The sequence below is a fragment of the Dryas octopetala genome, chromosome 9 (genome assembly GCF_963921425.1).
Source record: "Dryas octopetala chromosome 9, drDryOcto1.1, whole genome shotgun sequence".
NCBI classification, from domain to species: Eukaryota; Viridiplantae; Streptophyta; class Magnoliopsida; order Rosales; family Rosaceae; genus Dryas; species Dryas octopetala.
In genome coordinates, this window is record NC_141374.1 from 10,943,921 (window position 1) to 10,965,220 (window position 21,300).

General features: G+C 34.2%; 3 protein-coding genes across 3 annotated transcripts; 1 reads left to right on the plus strand and 2 right to left on the minus strand.

The window, feature by feature from the left end:
- Window positions 1-9,913: 9,913 nt before the first annotated feature.
- On the minus strand, window positions 9,914-10,545 carry LOC147273994 (uncharacterized). The gene is made up of 2 exons (XM_086228290.1): window positions 10,032-10,545; window positions 9,914-9,921 (listed from the first exon to the last, which is right to left on the minus strand). Exons 1-2 carry the CDS (start codon window positions 10,540-10,542, stop codon window positions 9,914-9,916), a joined length of 519 nt encoding a protein of 172 aa, XP_086084416.1. The 5' UTR covers window positions 10,543-10,545.
- A 47-nt stretch (window positions 10,546-10,592) lies between these two features.
- On the minus strand, window positions 10,593-14,137 carry LOC147273995 (uncharacterized). Its single transcript, XM_086228291.1, has 4 exons — window positions 13,009-14,137; window positions 12,512-12,905; window positions 10,810-12,307; window positions 10,593-10,625 (listed from the first exon to the last, which is right to left on the minus strand). Exons 1-4 carry the CDS (start codon window positions 14,135-14,137, stop codon window positions 10,593-10,595), a joined length of 3,054 nt encoding a protein of 1,017 aa, XP_086084417.1.
- Window positions 14,138-18,913: 4,776 nt separating this feature from the next.
- LOC147273996 (short-chain dehydrogenase/reductase 1-like) lies at window positions 18,914-20,889 on the plus strand. Its single transcript, XM_086256495.1, has 5 exons — window positions 18,914-18,986; window positions 19,280-19,523; window positions 19,723-19,797; window positions 19,895-20,077; window positions 20,464-20,889. Exons 1-5 carry the CDS (start codon window positions 18,952-18,954, stop codon window positions 20,839-20,841), a joined length of 915 nt encoding a protein of 304 aa, XP_086112621.1. The 5' UTR covers window positions 18,914-18,951; the 3' UTR covers window positions 20,842-20,889.
- Window positions 20,890-21,300: the final 411 nt, after the last annotated feature.

The window sequence follows — 21,300 nt, forward strand, 5'->3', positions numbered from 1 at the left end:
TTTGGCATCCATATCTAGCCCATGGTATAGAGCCAATAGACTATAGAGTAGTTTCATAGACAGCATGAAAGGTCAGTTGCAACATTCTATAATGGCTTGTATTGGGCCCTAAATGGGGCCTCAATTAGATTATGCATTAAAAAGGTGGACCAAAAACTTGATTTGATTAAAATTGGGTGCTTGACATCCCATCAAAAAATAATTTTAATTGGTTTTGTTTTTTTTTTTGGTTTTGTTTCAAAACTAAATTGAGCTCTATTCAGCTCTCATTTGATCTCCAATGAGCCTCTCCTTTGCCAAGCTCAAACTTATTTGCTCCTATATTTTATAACAAACCTAATTATTGAATTAAGGTTGAAAACCTCTTGTTCTGATTGGTACAAGAACTATCAGTAATGCTTTGTTGAACAGCAGCTGCCTAATTTTTTTTTTTTAATTTGGATCAAAGCAGCTGCCTAATTTGACTTTTTCTTTTTGTCTTTGTATATAAAGACAATATTTGCGTCCTGTTACTCTCGTCTGCATGGAATGACCACCTGGTTTCTCATTATAGAAAAGCACAGCAAATAAACTACTATATAACATCATATATTTGTTGAAGAAAAATGGGGATTGTTCTGATGTCAATATCATATAGGCATATGGAAGAATTCAGGAATGTCCATGTCAAGGAACATTAGCACATTGGTTGATGGCTTGAATGTCCAATATATTGCCTACTTCAAATCAGTGGAATGCAAAATAACTTTTGTGGCACAAATTAAATGATCAGGCACAATCAACAGATAGGAAGAGATTAGCCTCAGTCTGTGTAGCATGAAGAGATGCCTGTTTATTATATATGGTTTTCTCAGAAAGCAGGCACCACTTCACATATTGATTTTTGTTCATAAAAATTCTCCAAGCTTGTTGTTTACTTTTAGGAATTGGTTCTTAGCTTTCTATAACAAGTTAACAACTAACAAAGCCTTTATAAAAAGGGTTTATTTCATATTTAGTACCTAAATTTTGACCATTGTCTTAATGTGGTAACTGCTTAACAAAATAAGGAACTGCTTAACAAAATAAGGAACTCCTTATTTGTTGACAATTTTAACAGAAATTCATTTTGTTACAAATTAGACACAAAATAAAAGTTTAAGTACTCAATTAGGACAAATAAAAGTTTAGGTACCACATTAAGACAATGGTCAAAATTCAGGTACTAAATATGAAAAAAACCCTCGTAAAAAATATTAGACCAGGTTGTTTTATCACAAACTAACTGCATCATGAAAAGAAAAGTTTATTCAAAGCATGCTCACATGTAGAGTTCAGAAAAAAAATTTAACAAAGTTCAAACATACAAGCATGGTGCCTTGCACATGGGATCTTTTCCAAATCAATGTCTAAGCGTACTGAACTCATCCATTCTCCAAATTCCTTCTTGCACATATAACATGACTTTTTCTGTTTCTGACAAATAAGGAACTGCTTAAGCCGTGAGGCTTGTTCAATTATTGACTTGTCAAGTTCTTGGAGTAGAGCGACGAAGCTTGGATATTGAGATTCCTTTACAATGAGGCAGTGAGATGTATTCAAAACTTCTAAATGTTCCATTTTGTTCACTATATGAGCCAAAGCTTTCTCGTACACCCTTGTGCACTGAAGACTTAAGACCTTAAGCTTTGGGATAGATGAAGCAATGGCCACTGCAAATTCTACGTCTAAAGGACACATAAGTTTAAGCTCAGTGAATTTCTTGCAATAACTACCAATCACCTTCATAAGGGTAGCAGGCCGACAGTAAATAAATGGAAGAGTCAATGATTCGAGTCCTTCCCAATTCCTCAAAGCTTGTATGAATCCAACCACTGTTAATTGATTCCAGGGTGGTAGAACAAGTCTTTTGAGATTAGAGGTTCTGCAAGGAAGAGAATATCAGTATTAGTCCCTGCTCATGATCAAACAAATTTATGGTTCAAATCAAAGTTTTTTAGTACACTTTGGGAAGTGAAAACTAATACCTTTCCGCTGCACAGATCAAGTGCTCATTTTTTATGAATACGTAGAAATGGAAGATCAAACATGATACACTTCCACGACTGAGACTTAAAACACTCTTCAAGATTCGTATCAGTCTCTGTCTTGACTCTGCATCAGACCAAGCATGCGGTTCATATTGTTCTTACAACCTAACTTTGTTCTTCTCTTATACTCCAAGAGAATCTGCTAGTGCAATTCATATTGTTGGATATTTAAGATCATCCATTAAAATAATTTTAAGACAAATGAAATGAAAAGCACCATGAATATATAGGCTGACAAGACAATTTATGATTGGGAATGTATGTGCAATTAAGGTGGAATGGGAAAATATTCAAAGACAAAATTTTCAGGGAACCAATCAAACTCAGAGCAAAGACATTGAACTCATGATTACAGGATAACTTCAATAAGATATGGAAAGCTCTAACCAAGGATCATTTACACAAAATGATCAAATTAGATTAAAGGAGATGGTTCTTCTACTTAATTAGGTACATTTTTTTATTTTCTTTTTCTGATTCTTATTCTAATGTAGAAAGATCATGCTTCCACTTCAAACAACAAGGAGACTGCCAAGTAGAGGAAACAAGATTAACATAGTAAATGCAGTACATAAGAAGATATTATGCACAGAAAAATTAATAGTAATTCCATAATGGAAACTTTAATCAATCATATGACATTGAGAACATACTATAATTTTCAACGAAGCTTCTAGAACATTCTAAATTATTCAAGTAAGAGTTGGATTTCATTAACAACAACATCTATAAAGATATACAATGTCGTATTTCATGTCAAAAACGTTCTGTTAGCAAATCTCTGCATTTCAGTTGGCAACTCAATGACTAATTAGAACATTAATCCTTTCATGAGCCAACAAAAGAAACTTTGTTATTCAACATTAATGACCTCTATTTCGATGAGACCCTAATTAGAACTTCAAATATTCTCATTGACGTCACTTGTATATGAAGAATCTGAGAACTCAAAATCAATCAACATATGAATCATCCATTTTGGGTTCATAATATAATTTTTGAGCAAATAAGCCAAGAGAACATTAAAATCTATGCATAAACCTTTTAAAGACAACACATGACACTCATATGAAGCATTTTGAAGGATTGAAACTACATATTAGTCGAAGAAAACCTAGCTACATTGTTGGATTCGGATGACTGTAATTTTAATTTTTGAAAACAAAATGCATATATCTCTAACCTACATCATAACCCTGAAATCAGCTGACATGGAACCTCAAAAATCTAGAATTTTTTTTTGTTTTAATTTCCCACTTCATGATTAGATTTGCATGTTGGTTGTGCTTTATCAAAGAGAGGAGAATAGCATGTTGATTTTGTTAGTAAAGGCTTTACAAAGAGATAGAAGAACTTTTTAGCTTGTAATAAATCCACTGCATCAATATTCAAACAAAAACCATTTCATAAAGCAAACAAATGTACATGGCATGCAAAAAACAAAAAATGGAAAAGATACATCAGTATCAAATTTCACATCTCTTGAGCTTTTAGGTTATAAGAAACAAACCCAACTAAATCACTTCAAAGATTGAAATGGAACTACTTTTTCAGTTGATCACTTTGAGCCACAATTCTTGATGAAAATTTTCTCAGTTTCAATCTTGTAATAATTCTAATTTTTGTGAGAATATGAAGAGAACAAAAAGAAAAAGAATGGGAAAGAAAGACTCAAGTGCAAAATTCAGTTTACCTTCACTGAGTGTTACTTGGCGCTGTTTTGTTCTCTTAGACTTTGAGATGACACATAGAAATGAGAGACAGATTCTTACAGGGTCTTGGCTTTCATTTGTAATGGCAGAGCAACTTGTCCTGGAGTGATATGAATTCAGAGGAGTGACAGTAAGGCCAGCATAGTTACCTTAGCTGGGACTAGTGGGAATGTGACAAGTCAGCAACAGATGGTGCCTTCAGTCATCTGACTGGAAAATTGAAATGGTTTCTGTTTCTATTTGCACCATGCATGAATCTGACAGGTGTAAAACACAGTAAAAGAGAATTCATGCATGCATTCTACACCCTTGGTAAGCTTGTCAGCGCATGATTTCTTACCATTATTAGTTTATTACCATCTGAGGCCAACCCAAAAAATTTGTCTAACCTTTTTTTAAATTTTATAGATATTACAGTTTTGAAGTGGATTTTTGGAATTTAGGTTACAACTAGAATTAATGCCCGCACGTTGCTGCGGGTAATAAGAAGTGATAAAATGTTTTGAGGAGACGTGTGTTTGGTTTGTTAAGATGTTAATGATATGTTAAAATAGTTATGAGGTTTGAAAATATAGTATGAGTCGTTGGGGTTCACATGATTCAAAATATAAGTGCCTTTTATAGGATGTGTTTAGATGTGGGCAAAGGCTTGCCTGTTTGTTGTTTTAAGATATTGATCATATCTTAAAAGTGCAAACAGGTTTCAAAAAATATTACAATGCATGAAAGAAATGAGTGTTAGTTTAAACAAAAGAGAAACTAATATGTAATCGTTGATTGTTCAAAAGAGGTATTTGTGGTCATCTGAGAAGGGGTCAAATTGTGCTTGGTGAGCTGCGGTCCTTTGCTTTGTCATGAGCGGTGGTTTGTTGGAGGGGGAGATGTTGGGCATGTTTATTTTCTTCCTTTGCTGTGGGGCTTTTGTCTCCTTTATTGTCCTTTGTTGGGAGGACTTTATCTGCTGTGCTGCATTTTTGGTTAACCATAGAAAGTGTTAGAAATTGGAAGATCTCAGGTTAAAGTGAAAGAAAAAAAGGAATGAATAACAGATGTTAATTGCGTTGTTTGTTTGTTTTGTGATTTGATTTTAGGTAAATGAAATTATATATCATTATCTAACGATCAGGATGAAAGAAAGAATGTTAGAATTGAAGGTTGACTGCAATATGTATAAGATGAACCAATTGAAGAATGCATCTAACAATATATGTTTGGTAATATTGAATGATTCTGATATTTGAGAGTAGAGAACAAAAGAAGGGAATATGTTAAATTGAGATATAGAAAAGAGGGAAAAAAATGTGGAGAAGTGCTATATAAACTGAAAGGAATGCATTGTAAGATTTGCTTATTGAGATTGATAAAAGCGATATTGCTTTATAAAAGATAATTGTATGCGAGATAAAAACTGTACATAGTTCTTCAAAGTAAGAAATTCTAATTCATGAGGTTTTAATAAGTGTAATTGAAAGTATGAGTCAATGGTGGATGCAGTAAAAATAGTAGTGGAGTATTATATGATCTGTCAATTTCAGTGTATGAGTATGGATTATACCTGGCCATGATTTTGGTTGTTTTTTTTTTTAAAGCCATGAGAGGGATGTCATCTGAGCCCAAAATATCCTCTGTGGGTGCTGCATTCTTAGCTGTATCTCTGCTGATGATTTCTTGAATTGTTGCTTCTCTGTCAGCGACGGTTTTTGGAAGAACAGGAAAAAAAGGAATGCATGTTAGAATTCAAAAAAAATGTGTTATAATTTGAATAGTATTAGCATGAGGGGTTAAAGGTTTTATAAATTAGGTACCTCTTGAATTTTTTTCTTACGTTGGTCAGAGAAGTGAAAAGAGCTCTTTTGACTGCAGCTTTTTTGGGTGATGGGAGAGTGGGGTATTTTCTGAAAGCCCTTGTTGAACCAGAAAGTGTTTTTGGTGGGAATTTTTTTGAAGCAGGTGATGGAGTGGAAAGAAGGGTTTTTTGGTTGGTTTGTTCTGTTGCATGCACAACCATTTGTTGATCGGTTGGAAGAGAGGGTTGTTCAAGGATCTGGGTTTCATCATCAAAAACAGCATGGATCAAAAGGTCATTTTTTTTGAAATCTGTTTTCATGCCTCCAAACCTGATTTGAAAATTTTTAGTTTGGCCTCTGAGTCGAAGTATATGATCTGGGAATTGACTCTGGTCATTGAAACCCTGCTCAACAACTAATCCGAAGCATGAGATTCCAAAAAGTTGCTCAGCGGCCTCTCCAATTATGATAACACTGGTTGTGTTACTTGCGTCTGCAATCGCAAAACTGACTTTGAACCTGCAATTGTATTGTGAGTTGGTATTTCTGAATTGAAGAATGTAAGTTGAGACAGTATAAGAAGGTTGAAGATAACGCATTATGTGGTATATACATGTGTTTTTTTGGTATTTGATTGATTGTAGTTGCAAGAATGTTGTCAGGTTTTAAACTTGCTAGCTTTGTATTCTGGTAATATTACATTTATTTGTTAAGAGAGATGAAGTGTATGTGCAAAAGTGATTATATGGTTTAATTATTTAAGGTGTGTCCTAAGGGTTTTGTTAGTAATGAAAATAGGGAGTATGGATGTGCATTATGCATGGTAAATATAAATAATTTTAAAATGTAGGATGCATGGTATTTTTAAAGAATGTATGTTATGTACAGGTGAGAACTATACACAGTGGTTAAAGTGTATAAAGTATATAGTTTATAATTGTTTGCCAAACATAAAAAGAAAGAAAAAAAAATTGGTTACCAAGGGATAGGAAGTGTGGTGAGGGTGCCGTGTCTTGGACAAATGAGTTCATCACTTTGAGGTGAAGGCTTGACCTGCTTGTGGCAAGTTGGACATGCTCTGTACCACCACCCAGCATTTGTGTTAAACCGTGTAATGGTTGCACGGCAGATAATCAGCTTGTCCTATAAGTTGTTGGAAATAAGTGGTTAGGGTATTGAAGAAGTTTAAATGAAATGAAAGATTTAAAATGGATGACTTGAGATAATAAATTTTTTATAAAGATGAGAAGAAATGATAATGATGATGCAATCAGGAAAGTAGGCTGCCCAAATATATTATTTGAACTCTATAAGAAAAAAGAAACAATCTGATAGTGGTTGAATTGAGAGTAGATTTTGAGTTTTGGTCGTTTTTGTTAATTGAGAGATATCTAAGGTTATAAAAGGTTGAAATACAAAATAAGGTGAATAAAACTTTTGTTTAGCATATCATATGAACCATCAAAGTAAATAGTTTTAATCGTATACAAATGTTTGAGTCTTTGGACAATGCTTACAAAGTTTTTGGCATGACTGAATATAGTAAAAACAAATTGAATTAGTCAAAACATTTTCTGAATACTTATAATAATTTTATAGTTAATTGTGCAATAGAGGTTTTACAAAAATATGAAAGGTGATCATGTGGTAGGCAGGCTGGATAATTGTAATTATTTGATCTTTTGTCGATGCTTATGTTTAAGTTACTAATATGTAAAAATATGAAAGGTGATCATGTGGTAGGCAGGCCGGATAATTGTAATTATTTGATCTTTTGTCGATGCTCATGTTCAAGTTACTAATATCTACGTTATAATTATTTTATAAGTGTTTTAGTTGTTAGCTGGTTGTTAATTGGTATGAATATTTATTGTTAATTGGTACATATAAGTTTGTATAAACATTGTTTGGTAAAGTGGATTTGGTTCAAGTATAGAATGCTTGGTTTGATAAAGTTTGTATGGTATAAATGTTTGTTACTTTGAAGATGGTTGGTATATAGTATGTTAGAGTACAACTAATATGAAGTATTGCAGTTAGGTTATGAGCAAATGTTTAGATACCTCATATTTCAGAAAGGGAAGGAGAGATGTGAAGAGTGTTAAATATGAGAAAGCAGTAAAAGTTTGTAGGCTATTGTATTTTGAAAGGGTATATTATAGTAATAATGTGAAAAATGTGAAATCATTGAAATAATGTGGTTGATAATGAAAACAATTTTAAAAATGCAGATGGGTAATAGTAGTTTGTTGTGAGTGTGGATCACCTTGTGCAGATCTGGGTCAAGTATATTTAATTCTGCCACATCCACCCTTTTACTCTCTTTTAATTGTTGGTAAGGTAGTTGTGCCATCGCTGAAGGTGGAATCACTTTGATGGCCACTGGATCATCTTTGAAACTGAATTGTTGTGGTAAAAAATATCGAATGAAAGAGTTATATTAGAAAAGTTGAATTGGTATGTTGAAAAGGTTTGAAAAATCTTACGTAATCTTGTAGGATTGAAGCTCTGGTATTGGTGGATTGATGAAATACAGGGTTGAGTTGGTGCTGCTAAGAACAGGTTTTCCTGCGGATGGGTAACAGAAAAATGAAAGAAGTTTTGTAATGAATATTGGAGATGCAAATAACAGGAAGTCGGGAAAAGTTATGAGTTACCTTGATATTCTTTCACCTTCACGCTTGTGAAAACAATAAAAATTGGTGGTGGCAACTGTTCAATAGCTGCATGGTCAAAGTTCTTTGCTGCATCGCTCCAAAGTGTGATTCTCATTGTCTGATGCCTGAAAAAACAAATTGAGGACAAAATGTTTTAATGTCGATTGTAAAAGTGTTAAATTTGTAAAGATTTGGTTAATGGTTGTACCTTATGTTTTCTATATACACCTCACATTTGCTCTCCAACCTTGTTTTGTCAATCATTTTTTGTTCCAGATGTTGTATTGCAGTTATGCGCCCCATCACATCTTCCAAATACATGGAAAAATCACAGGCAGATGTTTAAGGTGCATAAGAGAAGTGTGTGATCATAATTTGATTGGTGTAAGAGAATAAATAAAATAAATGAAAATAATGGGAAAAAGTGTGTTTTGCGTTGAGCACCTGTTAGAATTGTGGTTGTATTTACGCGTGTGGATAGTTGGCTGTAATCCATGAGGTGAAAACGGTGTGCTGGAATGTTTGGTTGAACAATTGTCAATTGCTTGAATATGGTTCTCTCGTTAAAAATGATAGCAGCAGCATGAGGAACGACTTTGTAGACTGATCTGCTCTTGATTGTGTGAAAGCAGCTGATGTCATAGGCAGCTCCAGACTGCATCTTTGGAGCAACACAATCATAGTCAATTTCTTTGACTGTTGCTTGAATCGCATCTCCCTTGATTTAGTAGAAAAATACATTTAGTTAATCATGGTAGAATTGGAAGAATCAAGAAAACATATAAATTTTTAAAATGCAGACAGCAAATGAATTATGATATTGAAATGTGAGAAAATGGAGGATCAAATTGATTGGTTTGTATAGGTTATCTGCAGGGTATACTAAATGATACTCATACTATATGAAGTTTATTAGACTAACTATCATACATATAGAGCATATGAATTTTGATCATTTAACAAAGGTAGCATTTACTATTTAAAAAAAGAGTTGGTTATATGAATATTTAATATCTGCAGACAATTTGTAAAAGGGTTGTATAAGTGTTTTTTAGCAGATAATTGTGGGCGCAAAGACCTGAAACAATTGTGTAAAGATATGAATGAATGGCTGCAAATTGGAGAGATGATAGGTGGTTAAAAAAAAATATATACAGATATGATTTTTCCTATTTGAAAGATTGAAATTGTGGTTTAATTATGTGTTGTAATTTTGATTTCTTAAAATTGGGGCTAGTAGGAGCGGTTTAATTTTGTTTAGATATTTATATACTGTGAGCAGTATAAGGTGGTTGTTGCAGTATTGTTGTTGAGCAGGGTATTGTTCATATGTAATGGTTTGAAAAAAAATATTGTTAGTGAGTTAATTAATATTTTTTAGGAGGAAAACAGTTTTTGAAAGGTGTCTCTGCATTGAGAAATGGTGTTTGGGAAGTATGTTTGATCCATATTTAAGTGAAGATATTTGATTTTTGAAAATGAGATTTATTTAAAGGAACAACAATATCAGTAAAATAAGTAATGAGAACAGTTGATTTACCATTGCATCAACCAATATGCATTCTAAACCAGCGAATTGATGATCAGATCCAAAAACCTTTGGCCTCCAGATCCTGCAAATTCGAACCCTAATTTTGAGTTTGTCTTGATGGGGCTGCAAGCTTCTGACTGGAGTGATATTCATCGCATCAAAGGCCTGAAATATTATATATTTGGTGTCAGTAAAAGAAGAAATAAACTTTGGTAAGTGAGTATAGATATAAAATAAATAGAGATGTTTAGATATGCATAGAGAGAAGTTTAAACCTGAAACTAAATTTTGGAGAATGTCTTTATAGACAATGTTTTTAGTGTAATTATTTGGCATTTCTCCATTGTTGTCTATAATAATTTTAAGCCCTTCCCTTGATGTAACCCTTGACAATGCGACATACAATTGTCCATGGGTAAAGACAGGCTGGGGAAGATATAAACCAACTGTTTTAAGGGATTGTCCTTGGCTCTTATTTATGGTCATTGCATAACTTGGTCTAATTGGGAATTGACGTCTTTTAAAAGTGAAAGGCCATTTTTTTTCTGTTGCTGTAAGGCTGATTCTAGGTATAAAAAATTTATGACCAATGTTGCTACCAGTCAGTATCTTTGCCTCAATAACTCTATTAGTCATTTGGGTTATAACCAATCTAGTTCCGTTACATAGCCCTGAAGATTGGTTTAAATTCCTTAATAACATGATGGGCATGCCTATTTTTAAAGCTACACTATGTGGAGGCAAGCCATTGAATTCAAGCTGATTAAGGAATTCTGTGGGATACATTATGCTAAGATTTTCTAAATTTCCAGATGAAGAGGATAGAGAATCAGAACTTAAATAAGTTCTGGCTTCTCCAGGTAATAAATCTATAGCATAGTTATTGATCTCAGTAACAGTAGAATTCTTAGGCGTGATAATGGCTCTTTCTCTTAAGTAAGCATAATTGTCAAAGTGGCTAAGAAAGTCTGGATATGTTGCAAAAAAAATGGAGTCAATTGGATCTGTGTATGACTCAATCAATAAATCTGCAGGAATTTCTACCCATGATACCTCTTCATCTGTTGGATCATTTATATCACATATTTGACCATCACCAATTTTGAGTATCCAAGCAGCAAAGTCTGCAAGTTTTGTTTTTTCTTCATTGTTTAACCCCTCTTTTGATAGCCTCATATTTTCTTTTAAACAAAAAATTTTGAAAGAAGGCCATAGGTATGAACTGTTAAGAGTGGCATGTACTATTTCTTCCCTTGTTCCAGATGGAATGACTGGTAGTATTTGCCTAAAATCACCCCCCAGTAAAAAAGGTTTCCCACCAAATGGCATAGTCTGACCTGAATTATGTAAATGCGATAGAATATCACATAGTGATTTGTCTAGTGCTTCAAAACAATCCCTATGATTCATAGGTGCTTCATCCCAAACAACTAAGGCAGCCTTTTCAATTAATTTAGCAAGATGAGTCTGTTTTTTGATTGGACATATGGAAGAATCAGTGAGATTGAGAGGAATTTGAAATCTAGAATGAGCTGTTCTGCCTCCAGGTAACAGCAAGGATGCAATACCTGATGAAGCAACAGCTAGAACAATTTGACCTTCAGATCTAATTTTATTAATGATTGTGTGCCACAAAAAAGTTTTTCCAGTTCCCCCGTGCCCATAAACAAAAAACAAACCAGATTTTTTTTCATTTATGGCAGTTATAACAGAATCATACACTTGTCTTTGTTCTTTGTTGAGTTGAGTGATTAGAATAGAATGTTCGTTGGCTAACTGATGAAGATCATAATTTAATTCTTCTCTCAACAATTTATTCCTAATTTGTAACATGCTTTGTTCATCAGGAATTGGAAGATCATGATCTTTTAAGCTGCTACATGATGCATTAAACAGTTGTTCTAGCTCATAGAGAAGTGAATTTTTTAATTCAGATGGTGGCACAATGAGATTAGGCATACAAAATGTTTTTCTAAGATTATATAACATGTCATCACACATATTATGCCAATGAGCATCGAAAATGAGTGCAGGATTTGCTACATCACAAAACAAAATTATTGTAACAAATAATTGCCTTAATTCAGTGCATGATGCTGTGCTGAGAACATTTTCTAAGGCTTCAATCCATTCTTTATCATCCCCTAACAGACCTAGAGACCTACATACAGACTGATATGATGGGTGTTTAATGCCATGAAGAGTTTTTATATCATCAAAATCAAAGGCACCTTTATGGGAATTTAAAAGCATTCTGAAGTAGTACAATTCTCCGGCTGCAGGGTGTACATAAGCTATTCTGCCTATACATTTGCCTTTTTTCCTAGGTGTCCAAATCTTATCACGGGAATTCCATACGAATTTAGAAGGAAATTCTGAATAACATAAGTTTTGTGCTTGAGGAAAATTTTTGTTTGCTTGAAACCAACCGGTTAACATTGTATCCTGAATTGCTTCACGATCAAGAATCGAATGAAGTGATTGATCTTCACTGAAGATGACATTTTGCTCTAAAGGCAGATGTATAGGCAATCGTTCAATGGCAGGTTGTCTACAGTGAATAGGGAATTGAAATAATCTCCATGCAGCTTCATATGGTGATATATATCTACAGTTAAGATAGGATAATATTTCATCCTGTGGCTTGTTTTCAATTATGACCCTAGCCCTATCTGAACCTTTGTTGATGTATTTGAATAAATATTTGATAAGCATTGATTGACAACACAATTCAACATTTATATGAGCGTTATACCTTAATAACAATTCTGAATTGTAAGGCACTATAAAACTGTTATCAACCTTTATTCCATTTTTGAGGACAAAGCTATTAGGATTATCACGACGCCTATATGTAGGAAAGCCATTGGTTTCAAAAACAGTTTCAGTTTTGTATTGCTTTGGGAAAAATTTAGAGCACTTTCCTCCTCGCATGCAAGGGGAATTAGGATTTAAATGACCACATGGACCATGGATCATGAACTGATCTACAATATGATAAAGTGTTGGATCCAAAGTTTTGTCTGGTAATTCAGCTGAGATTATCGAGTCAATATCTGCTGCAGATGATGATTTGAAAATGTGTTCTAACCAAATGAGGAGGTGACAATGAGGCAATCCTCTCTTTTGAAATTCAATTGTATGAACTTCTGTTTGATGTGAGAGACAGGGAAAAAAAGACAGGATTGATTAATTTTGTATTTTTAAAAGGAAGAAAGCCAGCAAAGAACAAATTTTGTTGATGAAATTCACCTGCTGCAAGTGGTCCGAAAGGTTGTCCTGATTTGATGTAACTAACCATATCATCCAATTTGATTTTGAACATTCTGGCAATGATGTCAGGCCTATCCTCTGGTTTACAGCCAGGTTTTCTAAGAAGTTCTCTAACAATTTCAGGCCACTTGACATTGGAAGTAAAAGTAATAAAAAGATCGGGATTGCCATAATGCCTACAAATTGCCATAGCATCTTGATAATTATTAATCATATATCTAGCACTGCCAGTGTGTGATGTTGGCAATATAACTCGCTGTCCTAGATCATTGGCATTTGTATGACCCATTGAAATTGCATCATAAATGCCTTTATAAACTTCAGTCCTGAGGTTTTTTTGATTTTTTCTAATAAAATCTAATCGATCCTCTTCAAGAGTTGCATAGGCATCCACTAAAAATTGTTGAAACAATCTACCACCTTTTAAGAGTGTGCTAAATTCAAATTGCCTCTCCTGAATTTGATAAGCTATAAAGGCTCTCATAGGTACCCTTCCTGTTTTTGGCTGATGACCTTTAAAATTAGGATTCCATTTAATATTAGGGCTATAACCATCTTCACCATGAGGAAATAGAATAGGATATTGTAAAGACATGAATTTTGGATTTAATTTTGTTATTCGTTTCAACTCTCCATTTTGATTTTCTATGACAATATCTCTGTTTGAATCAAAGAGACCAATATCTCCCACTATGAGACCAGCAATTTCATCAGATGTTGGGCTTTCATATTGTTTATCATGATCTAACTGCTTTCCTAATATTCTTACTTTGACATCAGTAATAGAATTGCTTTCTAATTTATCCCTGACTGTTCTAAAGAATTTCACTAACTCATTTGATTGGTCAAACATTTTGATAAGGCCTTCTACAACTTTTGGATCAAGATTTGAATTATTTTGTTTAGAATTAACTGCATTAAGGCGATTCATAACTTCATTATAGGTGTCATAGACATAGAGCTGGGCAAACTTTGGAGAATCGCCTTCCGGCGGTAACAATGACCCCATTAAATGATGAACCTGCCCACTAATTTTAAAAATGTAAGGACCTGGCCTATTGTTAATTGAATGATCAATTTTGGCTCCCATTGAAGTGAATGCAAACATAGAATTGTATGCCCTAATATTGTCCCTAAATACAGAGCTTCTTTGGCCTTTTCTTGCATCAAGTAAATTGTCTAAAAAGTTAGGGGTTGGTTTGGTAATTGGAAGTTTAACTTTCCCTTGCAAACAACAAAGACTAAACAAAGGCTGTCTGTCTGTAGATTTTTTAGCAATGGATTCAGTGAGCCAAAAAAGTGCATCACAGTAAATGCACTTATAATCTTTATCTCCAAAATCCACATACTTGTGAATGACTCCTATGGAAAGAAGAAGCATGAAAGAAAGAAAGAAAGAAAGAGTATCAATGCATATCATCATTGATAGGACAATAATGTAGAAATGTAGAAATTAATTTTAATCAAAAATTAAACATACTCTGTCTTTTCTTCTGATAAAATGATTGACTCTTACAGCTGCGATCCGCACTGTTTTCATTCGATGTGGAGCTCATGGGCGGAAGTTCAGAATGAAGAACATTTAGATTATAGGACACAATATCAGAATTAGAGTCTAATTGTTCCAAAGGGACCTGATGTGTAGTTGGCTGAATTGTGTTAATATGCGTTAAAGTTGCATTCCTAATAGACTTGTGTTTTTTCCTATGAGTTGGAGAATTTAATTCACAGGCAGTGATAGAAAGAACATCAGAGACATTCTCAGTGGGAAGTTCGACAGCAGTTGAAACATCAGGACAGTCAACTTTGCCTAACATGAGTAATCTAGTACGAACCCTAGACTTTTTATTCATCACATCAAAAGAAAAAACCTTCAAGGAATGAATAAATAGCTGGAGGAAAAAAAGAGACATATATAAATCAATTGTAATCTGAAAAGAACATATATATAACAACCAATCAAAGGAAAATGATGTTCATCCATGAGCAGAAGATATTTAACATGACAAATAACAGATGCACAATCAACATATTTAAAGAATAGATGCGAAAAGCTAACCTTCTGCGCAGCAAGATCAAATGCAACAACAGCGCAGGGTCAAGTTGAAGCTGAAACAACCAACAGAAGAGTACCTAGAAAACATATGTATGAATGTTAAAAATGAAGCAATCTGAAAAAAACAAAGCTAAACTTAGATATAAGAAAAATAAAAGATGTGAAAAGTATAAACATAAAAGTATAAGGGAGAGAATTTGAATTGATTTATTTGAAAGGCAAACATTCAAAAAAATGTAAAAAATTACAGTGCGGGCATAAATGTTAATGTATTTTTTGGCAAAAATGCAAAAAACACACTGATTCAGAATAAGAAAAAATGCTGAGCGACATAAATAAGAATGTTTGATCGGAATATGTATGATATGAGAAAAAATCAACAACGTATACAGAAAGGAATATTTGATAAGATTTAAACATCCTCGTATGCGTCAGCATAAACCAAAACAATGAAACGAATAAAATTAAGGCGCACAAATCCAGGAGAAAAAGTACAGGCCGAAAAACAGAAAGATAGTCAGATAATCTAATGGGAAGTGTAATTAGTGTTCATTGCATGGGATAAGTAGATACAATGAAGATATGCATAGTGATGAAAGTTGACATCTGTGTACCCAGGTAGATAGGTAATAAAATTGGTACTCAATTAATTTTGTCGCAGAAGAGAGTTGATTATGGAAGAATTAAATGAAGAGAACAATTAAATAAGCGCATAAATTATTTTTTTGATGGAGCACATAAATTTTTGTGAAGATAAAGAATTGAAAAGGGGAGCTAAAACTGGGACACAACAGAAGGGGAAAATAGGAAGCAGAGATAAAACACTAATAGAAATAAACAAATAAGAATAAAGAAAAGTCTATATTTCAATATTGAAGAATAAATGCAAGCACACACCCAGAGTGATGATATGCAAAATGCAAACAGAGACCCAGCGAAGACAGGGTAAGCAAACAGGGGCAGAATGATATGAAAAAATGAGATGAGAGAAAGATGAAACTTATCTGATAAGGAGTAGGTAGAAACGAAGGGACCGATCTGAATCACACCACCCGAAAAAGAAACGAACGGCAATCGAAAAGCCAGACGAAGCTGAAACAGTGAAGCTGTCAGTGAGATTTGACAAAAGGAAAAAAAATAAAAAAAACCCTAAAAAACTTGTGGCTCACCTCTCCGATGCGATGGATTAATCCCATAACCTGCTTGAAATACTGAACCAGACCAACACATCAAACGACAAAATAAACCAAAGCAGATTGTTGATCCACTTCGAATCAGAACCACAGAAATAAATGAAGGTGCGACCCAGTTCGAATCACAACCGGAGGAATACATGAAGCTGGGATGAAAGCCTCCACATGAGTTGGTTCATCTGGTTGAAACACTAACCATGAACCCAGATAAAGCAAGAAGAGACGAATGACCACAAAGGGCAGGCCCATCTGGCCTATTCTCATAATGGCAAACAGATCAAAAAAAAAGACCCCTGTGAGAGCATACCGCAGACAAACAAAGCAATGGCAAGGAATGTAAATATTTCGAAACAATATGGGCTACAACCAGAGACAGACGCAATGACAAAAAAGGGCCGAAGAAAAGGCCAAAACTCAAAAGGCGAAGGATGGGAAAATTAAGGCTGCTAGAAGGGCAAAACCGAACTTTCACGATGAACAGGCTATGAACAGTGTGAACAGTGTTGCGACTGGATTGCGTTTTAGTATATAGAGAATTTGGGAGTTTAGGAATACAGGGTTATGTAGGGCGAGTAACTGGGCGAGTATCACTGTGCTGAACATACGAAAGGATACTCAAAAGCCGTTGAACAAAAATACTTCAAACGAATGCTCAAACTGATATTAAAGACTTTATAAGCAATGAGAATAGCAAGACAAATAGCCGTAGCATGATAATTGATGTGTTACGTAACCAAATAGCATTTTTTTGAACAGTTAAGGAAAGTGTCATAAGAGGCCAAAAAAAAAAGGAAAGTGTCACAAATTAACTACCAGGTAAATAATGTGATACGTAAGCACAAATAATTTTATGAGCTGTTAGAGAGAGTATCACGAATTAACTTTTGCTGCATGATAAATGATGTGATACGCAACCACATAATATTTTTCTAAACGGTTAAGGAAAGTGGCAAACATGAGTACTATGATTATTTTATACAGTAATATTCCTATGATAGGCGTCTGCTAAACGACAAACTCAGTCAAATGTTGATCAGATCCAGCGATGATTGAAAGCTAAATATATAAAACTCCCTCACAGTTAAAGCATACTCATTTGTCATTACTATGTAGAAAAATGTTTTGTCCATATAAATCATTTATGCACTCGAGGAGGTGAAAAAATCAGGACACTGACATACACAAAGTGAGCAAATTGGATTAAATATTATTTTTCCTGATCCATATTCCACATGGACGGCAAAGAGAAGTTGACAGTCGCGCCTGCTGTTGTAAGTCAATAAAATTTAGAAATTTCTTCAAAACTTACGTCATTTTGAAAATGTTGTAGGTGTTAACTTCATCTACATTATTGCCCATTCATTAACGCCTTAAACTTTGGAGGGCTAATAATTGTTGTTTAACATGATATTGGAGCTTTGGTTGAAGGAGATTCTCGGTTAATTCGCCACTTTTTATTGGTTTGTGAGGTGCGTATATGGTTAGACTGAATGCACATATATGCTTCTCTATATCTCAATTTCTTTGCCTCCACGAGTACTAGTGGAGGAGAGTTTTAGCTTGATATACATTGTTATTTCATTTGTAATAGATGAAGTTTTGGGGTCTAATTGATGTATAACAGTATGAATGGAGGATATATATAATGTAAATCATTGACAAGAGAAAATAGTGATACAAATTTATAACTTACATTATATTTTTACATTGGACACTAAAAAATAAAAATAAAAATTTACAAAAAAAAAAAAGAATCATATCCAGTACAATGATGACACGTAAGATGAGAAACAAATGTTGAGAAAAAAAGTTGAGACTCTTAGTATTTTCTATTACCATCACATCCTTGTGATGCTTACACTCCTAGAGGAGAAGTATGTGATGCAAATGCTCGAATAGTACACTCAGTTATCAGATTTAGAGCTAGATATTGAAAAATTTCATTAATATTTTGAAAACTCACCATCAACTCAAATGTCAAACACTCGTATATTTTGAGAAATGTGAGAGAGTGTTCAAACGTGCATATATCTCCCATCATTCATCTCGTATTTCTTATTCCATATTAAAAAATTCTTAGTGGAATTGGGGATGGGTAGGTATTGGGTTGAACAATCCAACCAATCCGAATTCTATACATCACATAATGATATAATGTTTGGTAAACATGGATAACTTGTCTGATAAGGTTTTTTTTTTTTTTTTGTTGACCTTGTTTGATGAGTTGGGATGAGTAGACCAACTCAATGGCCTACACTGACTATTTAATGTGGAAAAATCAAATACGTAAATAAAAGTGAGGATAAGAGGGACATGTACGTATCTGATGTTTTAACTATTAGTTGTGGAAAAGTATGAGTAAAAAATTATTGGTTAAAACCCTACTCAACTCAAATTCAAAGATTTTTCATCTTTTTTTTTTTTTAATTCTTTATTTTGTATTTGTGTGCCAAAAATGGCATGTCATGGCATACCTCAGAGCATAAGGCAGCAAGGCAAATTGATGTCATAGCATACGACATACTTGAAAAACAGAAAACAACACAATATAGAAGAGCAAAAGCAAGTATAAATAGCATCAAGACAACACCAACATCAGATGCATAAAGCTCCAAGTAAGCTTATCATCTGTACTGTTTACTTATACTTCAAGATCACCTAATATTGTAACATATGGCAGAAACCAACATCATATCTCTGAAAAAGATGTAAGTATGTAAGGTAGTAAGTTCATTGGCATCATTTCCTGTGAAAAGCCTTTAGTCGCATCTTCAACCCATTTTTACTAGAGGAATGATATCTTTCTAGATATCTAACATGTTAAATCAGGACTGCATATCAGACATTGATTCCACCTAATCAACGTTCCTGATTCACAATCTGACATCTATTAGCATAACATGACAGATTGTCGTCTAACAAGAAAAAATTGCTCCCTTTCACCAATTTATCTTGCTTCTAACTGGAAACAAATCTTTGTGTTCTCTTTTTTATTTTTCAGAATTTCTGTTGTTACTGGGGCCAACAAAGGGATTGGATTAGAGATAAGCAGACAATTAGCTTCTAATGGGGTGCTAGTGGTATTAACTGCAAGGGATGTGAAGAGGGGCCAAGAAGCTGTTGAAAAGCTCAAGGTTTCAGGCTTGTCTGATGTGGTTTTCCATCAACTAGATGTAACTGATGCAACTAGCATTGCTTCTTTAGCTGATTTCATCAAAACCATGTTTGGAAAGCTTGACATATTGGTAATTCCTCTATTTATGCAGTTCCTAATGGATTTTACTCTCAGTTGAACTAATTAAGATGCATCCTAGCTACTGTACTTTTTAATCTATGGTTGACAAAACTGTATATCTACTAACTGTTTGTACCACTATAGCCTTGGGCAACTTCCTCTCATCCACTTTGACAAATTCTAATGCAAACATTGTTTTGGAATTACAGGTCAACAATGCAGGAATTTCTGGAGGCAAAGTCATTGCAGAGAATCCACAGAACTTAAACTATGGATTGGACTATGTAAGTTATGTAATTTAGAGAGCTTGAGCATTTCTTGCAAGAAATGCAAAAATCTCATATAAAGAACATCATTAATTAGTGAGAGATTGTGAAACAGATTTCAGGTTCAAAAGCTGGAGCCCTGAAAGATTTTGTAAAGCAAACTTATGAAACTGCAGAGAATTGTCTGAAAACGAACTATTATGGAATCAAGGAAGTGACCAAGGCGCTTATTCCGCTTCTTCAACAATCTGATTCACCAAGAATAGTTAATGTATCTTCCTCCTTAGGGCAGTTAAAGGTACAAACCTAGAATTCCAGCTCCTAAGGCAAATATATTCCTTTTGAATGTTAGCTTCATATACGTTGTTGGCTCATTCGTTAATTTAAACTTTTTGGGTTTAGTGATTATCTCATATGGCGTCAAAACTTTGGTTGTAGAAGGTCTTGCGTTCGAAACCTCCTATCCCCATTCCCCAATTGTTTATTGGTTTGCAATGTGTAGAGTTCTAGCCAATAAGATAGGGCTGCACGGGAGGTAGGGTGCTAGTTTGATATACTTTTTTGCTTGATTCAGAATCAGTTCTAAATTTTAGAGTCCAATGGTTGTCTAATATTAAAAGGGACTGAAGACCCTTTCCAGTTTGGTTTTTGTGCTAAACATTCACTTGTATGTATGTGTTCCAGCTTATGTCAAATCAGAAAGCAAGGGAGGAGCTAGGAGATGTTGAGGGCCTCAGAGAAGAGAAAGTGGACAAGGTGGTTGAGGGTTTTCTAGAGGACGTGAAGGAGAATTTGGTGGAAACCAAAGGCTGGCCTACTAATTTCTCTGCCTACATGGTATCCAAGGCAGCTCTCAATGCTTACACAAGAGTTCTGGCAAAGAAGCATCCCGAAATTGTGATTAACGCAGTTAATCCTGGCTACACAAGCACTGACATGAACTTCAACACTGGGGACTTGACTGTTGAAGAAGGTGCCAAAGGTTCTGTCATGCTGGCTTTGATCCCAGAAGGTGGACCTTCTGGCCTCTTCTTTGATCAACTTGAAGTGTCAACCTTTTGATTGAAAACATGCAAACTATGTAGCATGTATGAATGCAATGTGTTATGTTTTCATGTATATGGAAATGAATATTACTGAAACATGTGGTCTCATGTTAAAATTACCAAACTAACCTTTTGAAAAATTGGGGCTATAGTGCCAGGAGTCCCAACTTTTCTTTCACAACTTACATGGCATTTTTACATTGAACATAGTACAATGATAACACGTAAGGTGGGAAACAAATGTTGAGAAAAAAATGTTGGGACTCTTAGGATTTTCCATTACCATCACATCCCTGTAATGCTTACACTCTTAGATAAGTATGTGATGCAAATGCTCAAATCGTACACTCAGTTATCAGATTTAGAGCTAGATATTGAAAAATTTCATTAATATTTTGAAAACTCACCATCAACTCAAATGTCAGGCACTATAGACTTCTCCTCTAATTTGCTAATTAGTTGTGGAAAAGATGGA

Coding starts and splice junctions, on each gene's coding strand:
- LOC147273995 (XM_086228291.1), bottom strand. CDS start 14,137: ATGTTTGCATTCACTTCAATGGGAGCCAAAATTGATCATTCAATTAAC. Junction 12,906..13,008: donor TTTCGGACCACTTGCAGCAG/GTGAATTTCATC, acceptor CACATCAAACAG/AAGTTCATACAATTGAATTT. Junction 12,308..12,511: donor AATTCAGAATTGTTATTAAG/GTATAACGCTCA, acceptor TATTCACTGTAG/ACAACCTGCCATTGAACGAT.
- LOC147273994 (XM_086228290.1), bottom strand. CDS start 10,542: ATGTATCCCACAGAATTCCTTAATCAGCTTGAATTCAATGGCTTGCCT.
- LOC147273996 (XM_086256495.1), top strand. CDS start 18,952: ATGGCAGAAACCAACATCATATCTCTGAAAAAGAT. Junction 18,987..19,279: donor ATCATATCTCTGAAAAAGAT/GTAAGTATGTAA, acceptor TTTATTTTTCAG/AATTTCTGTTGTTACTGGGG. Junction 19,524..19,722: donor TTGGAAAGCTTGACATATTG/GTAATTCCTCTA, acceptor TTGGAATTACAG/GTCAACAATGCAGGAATTTC.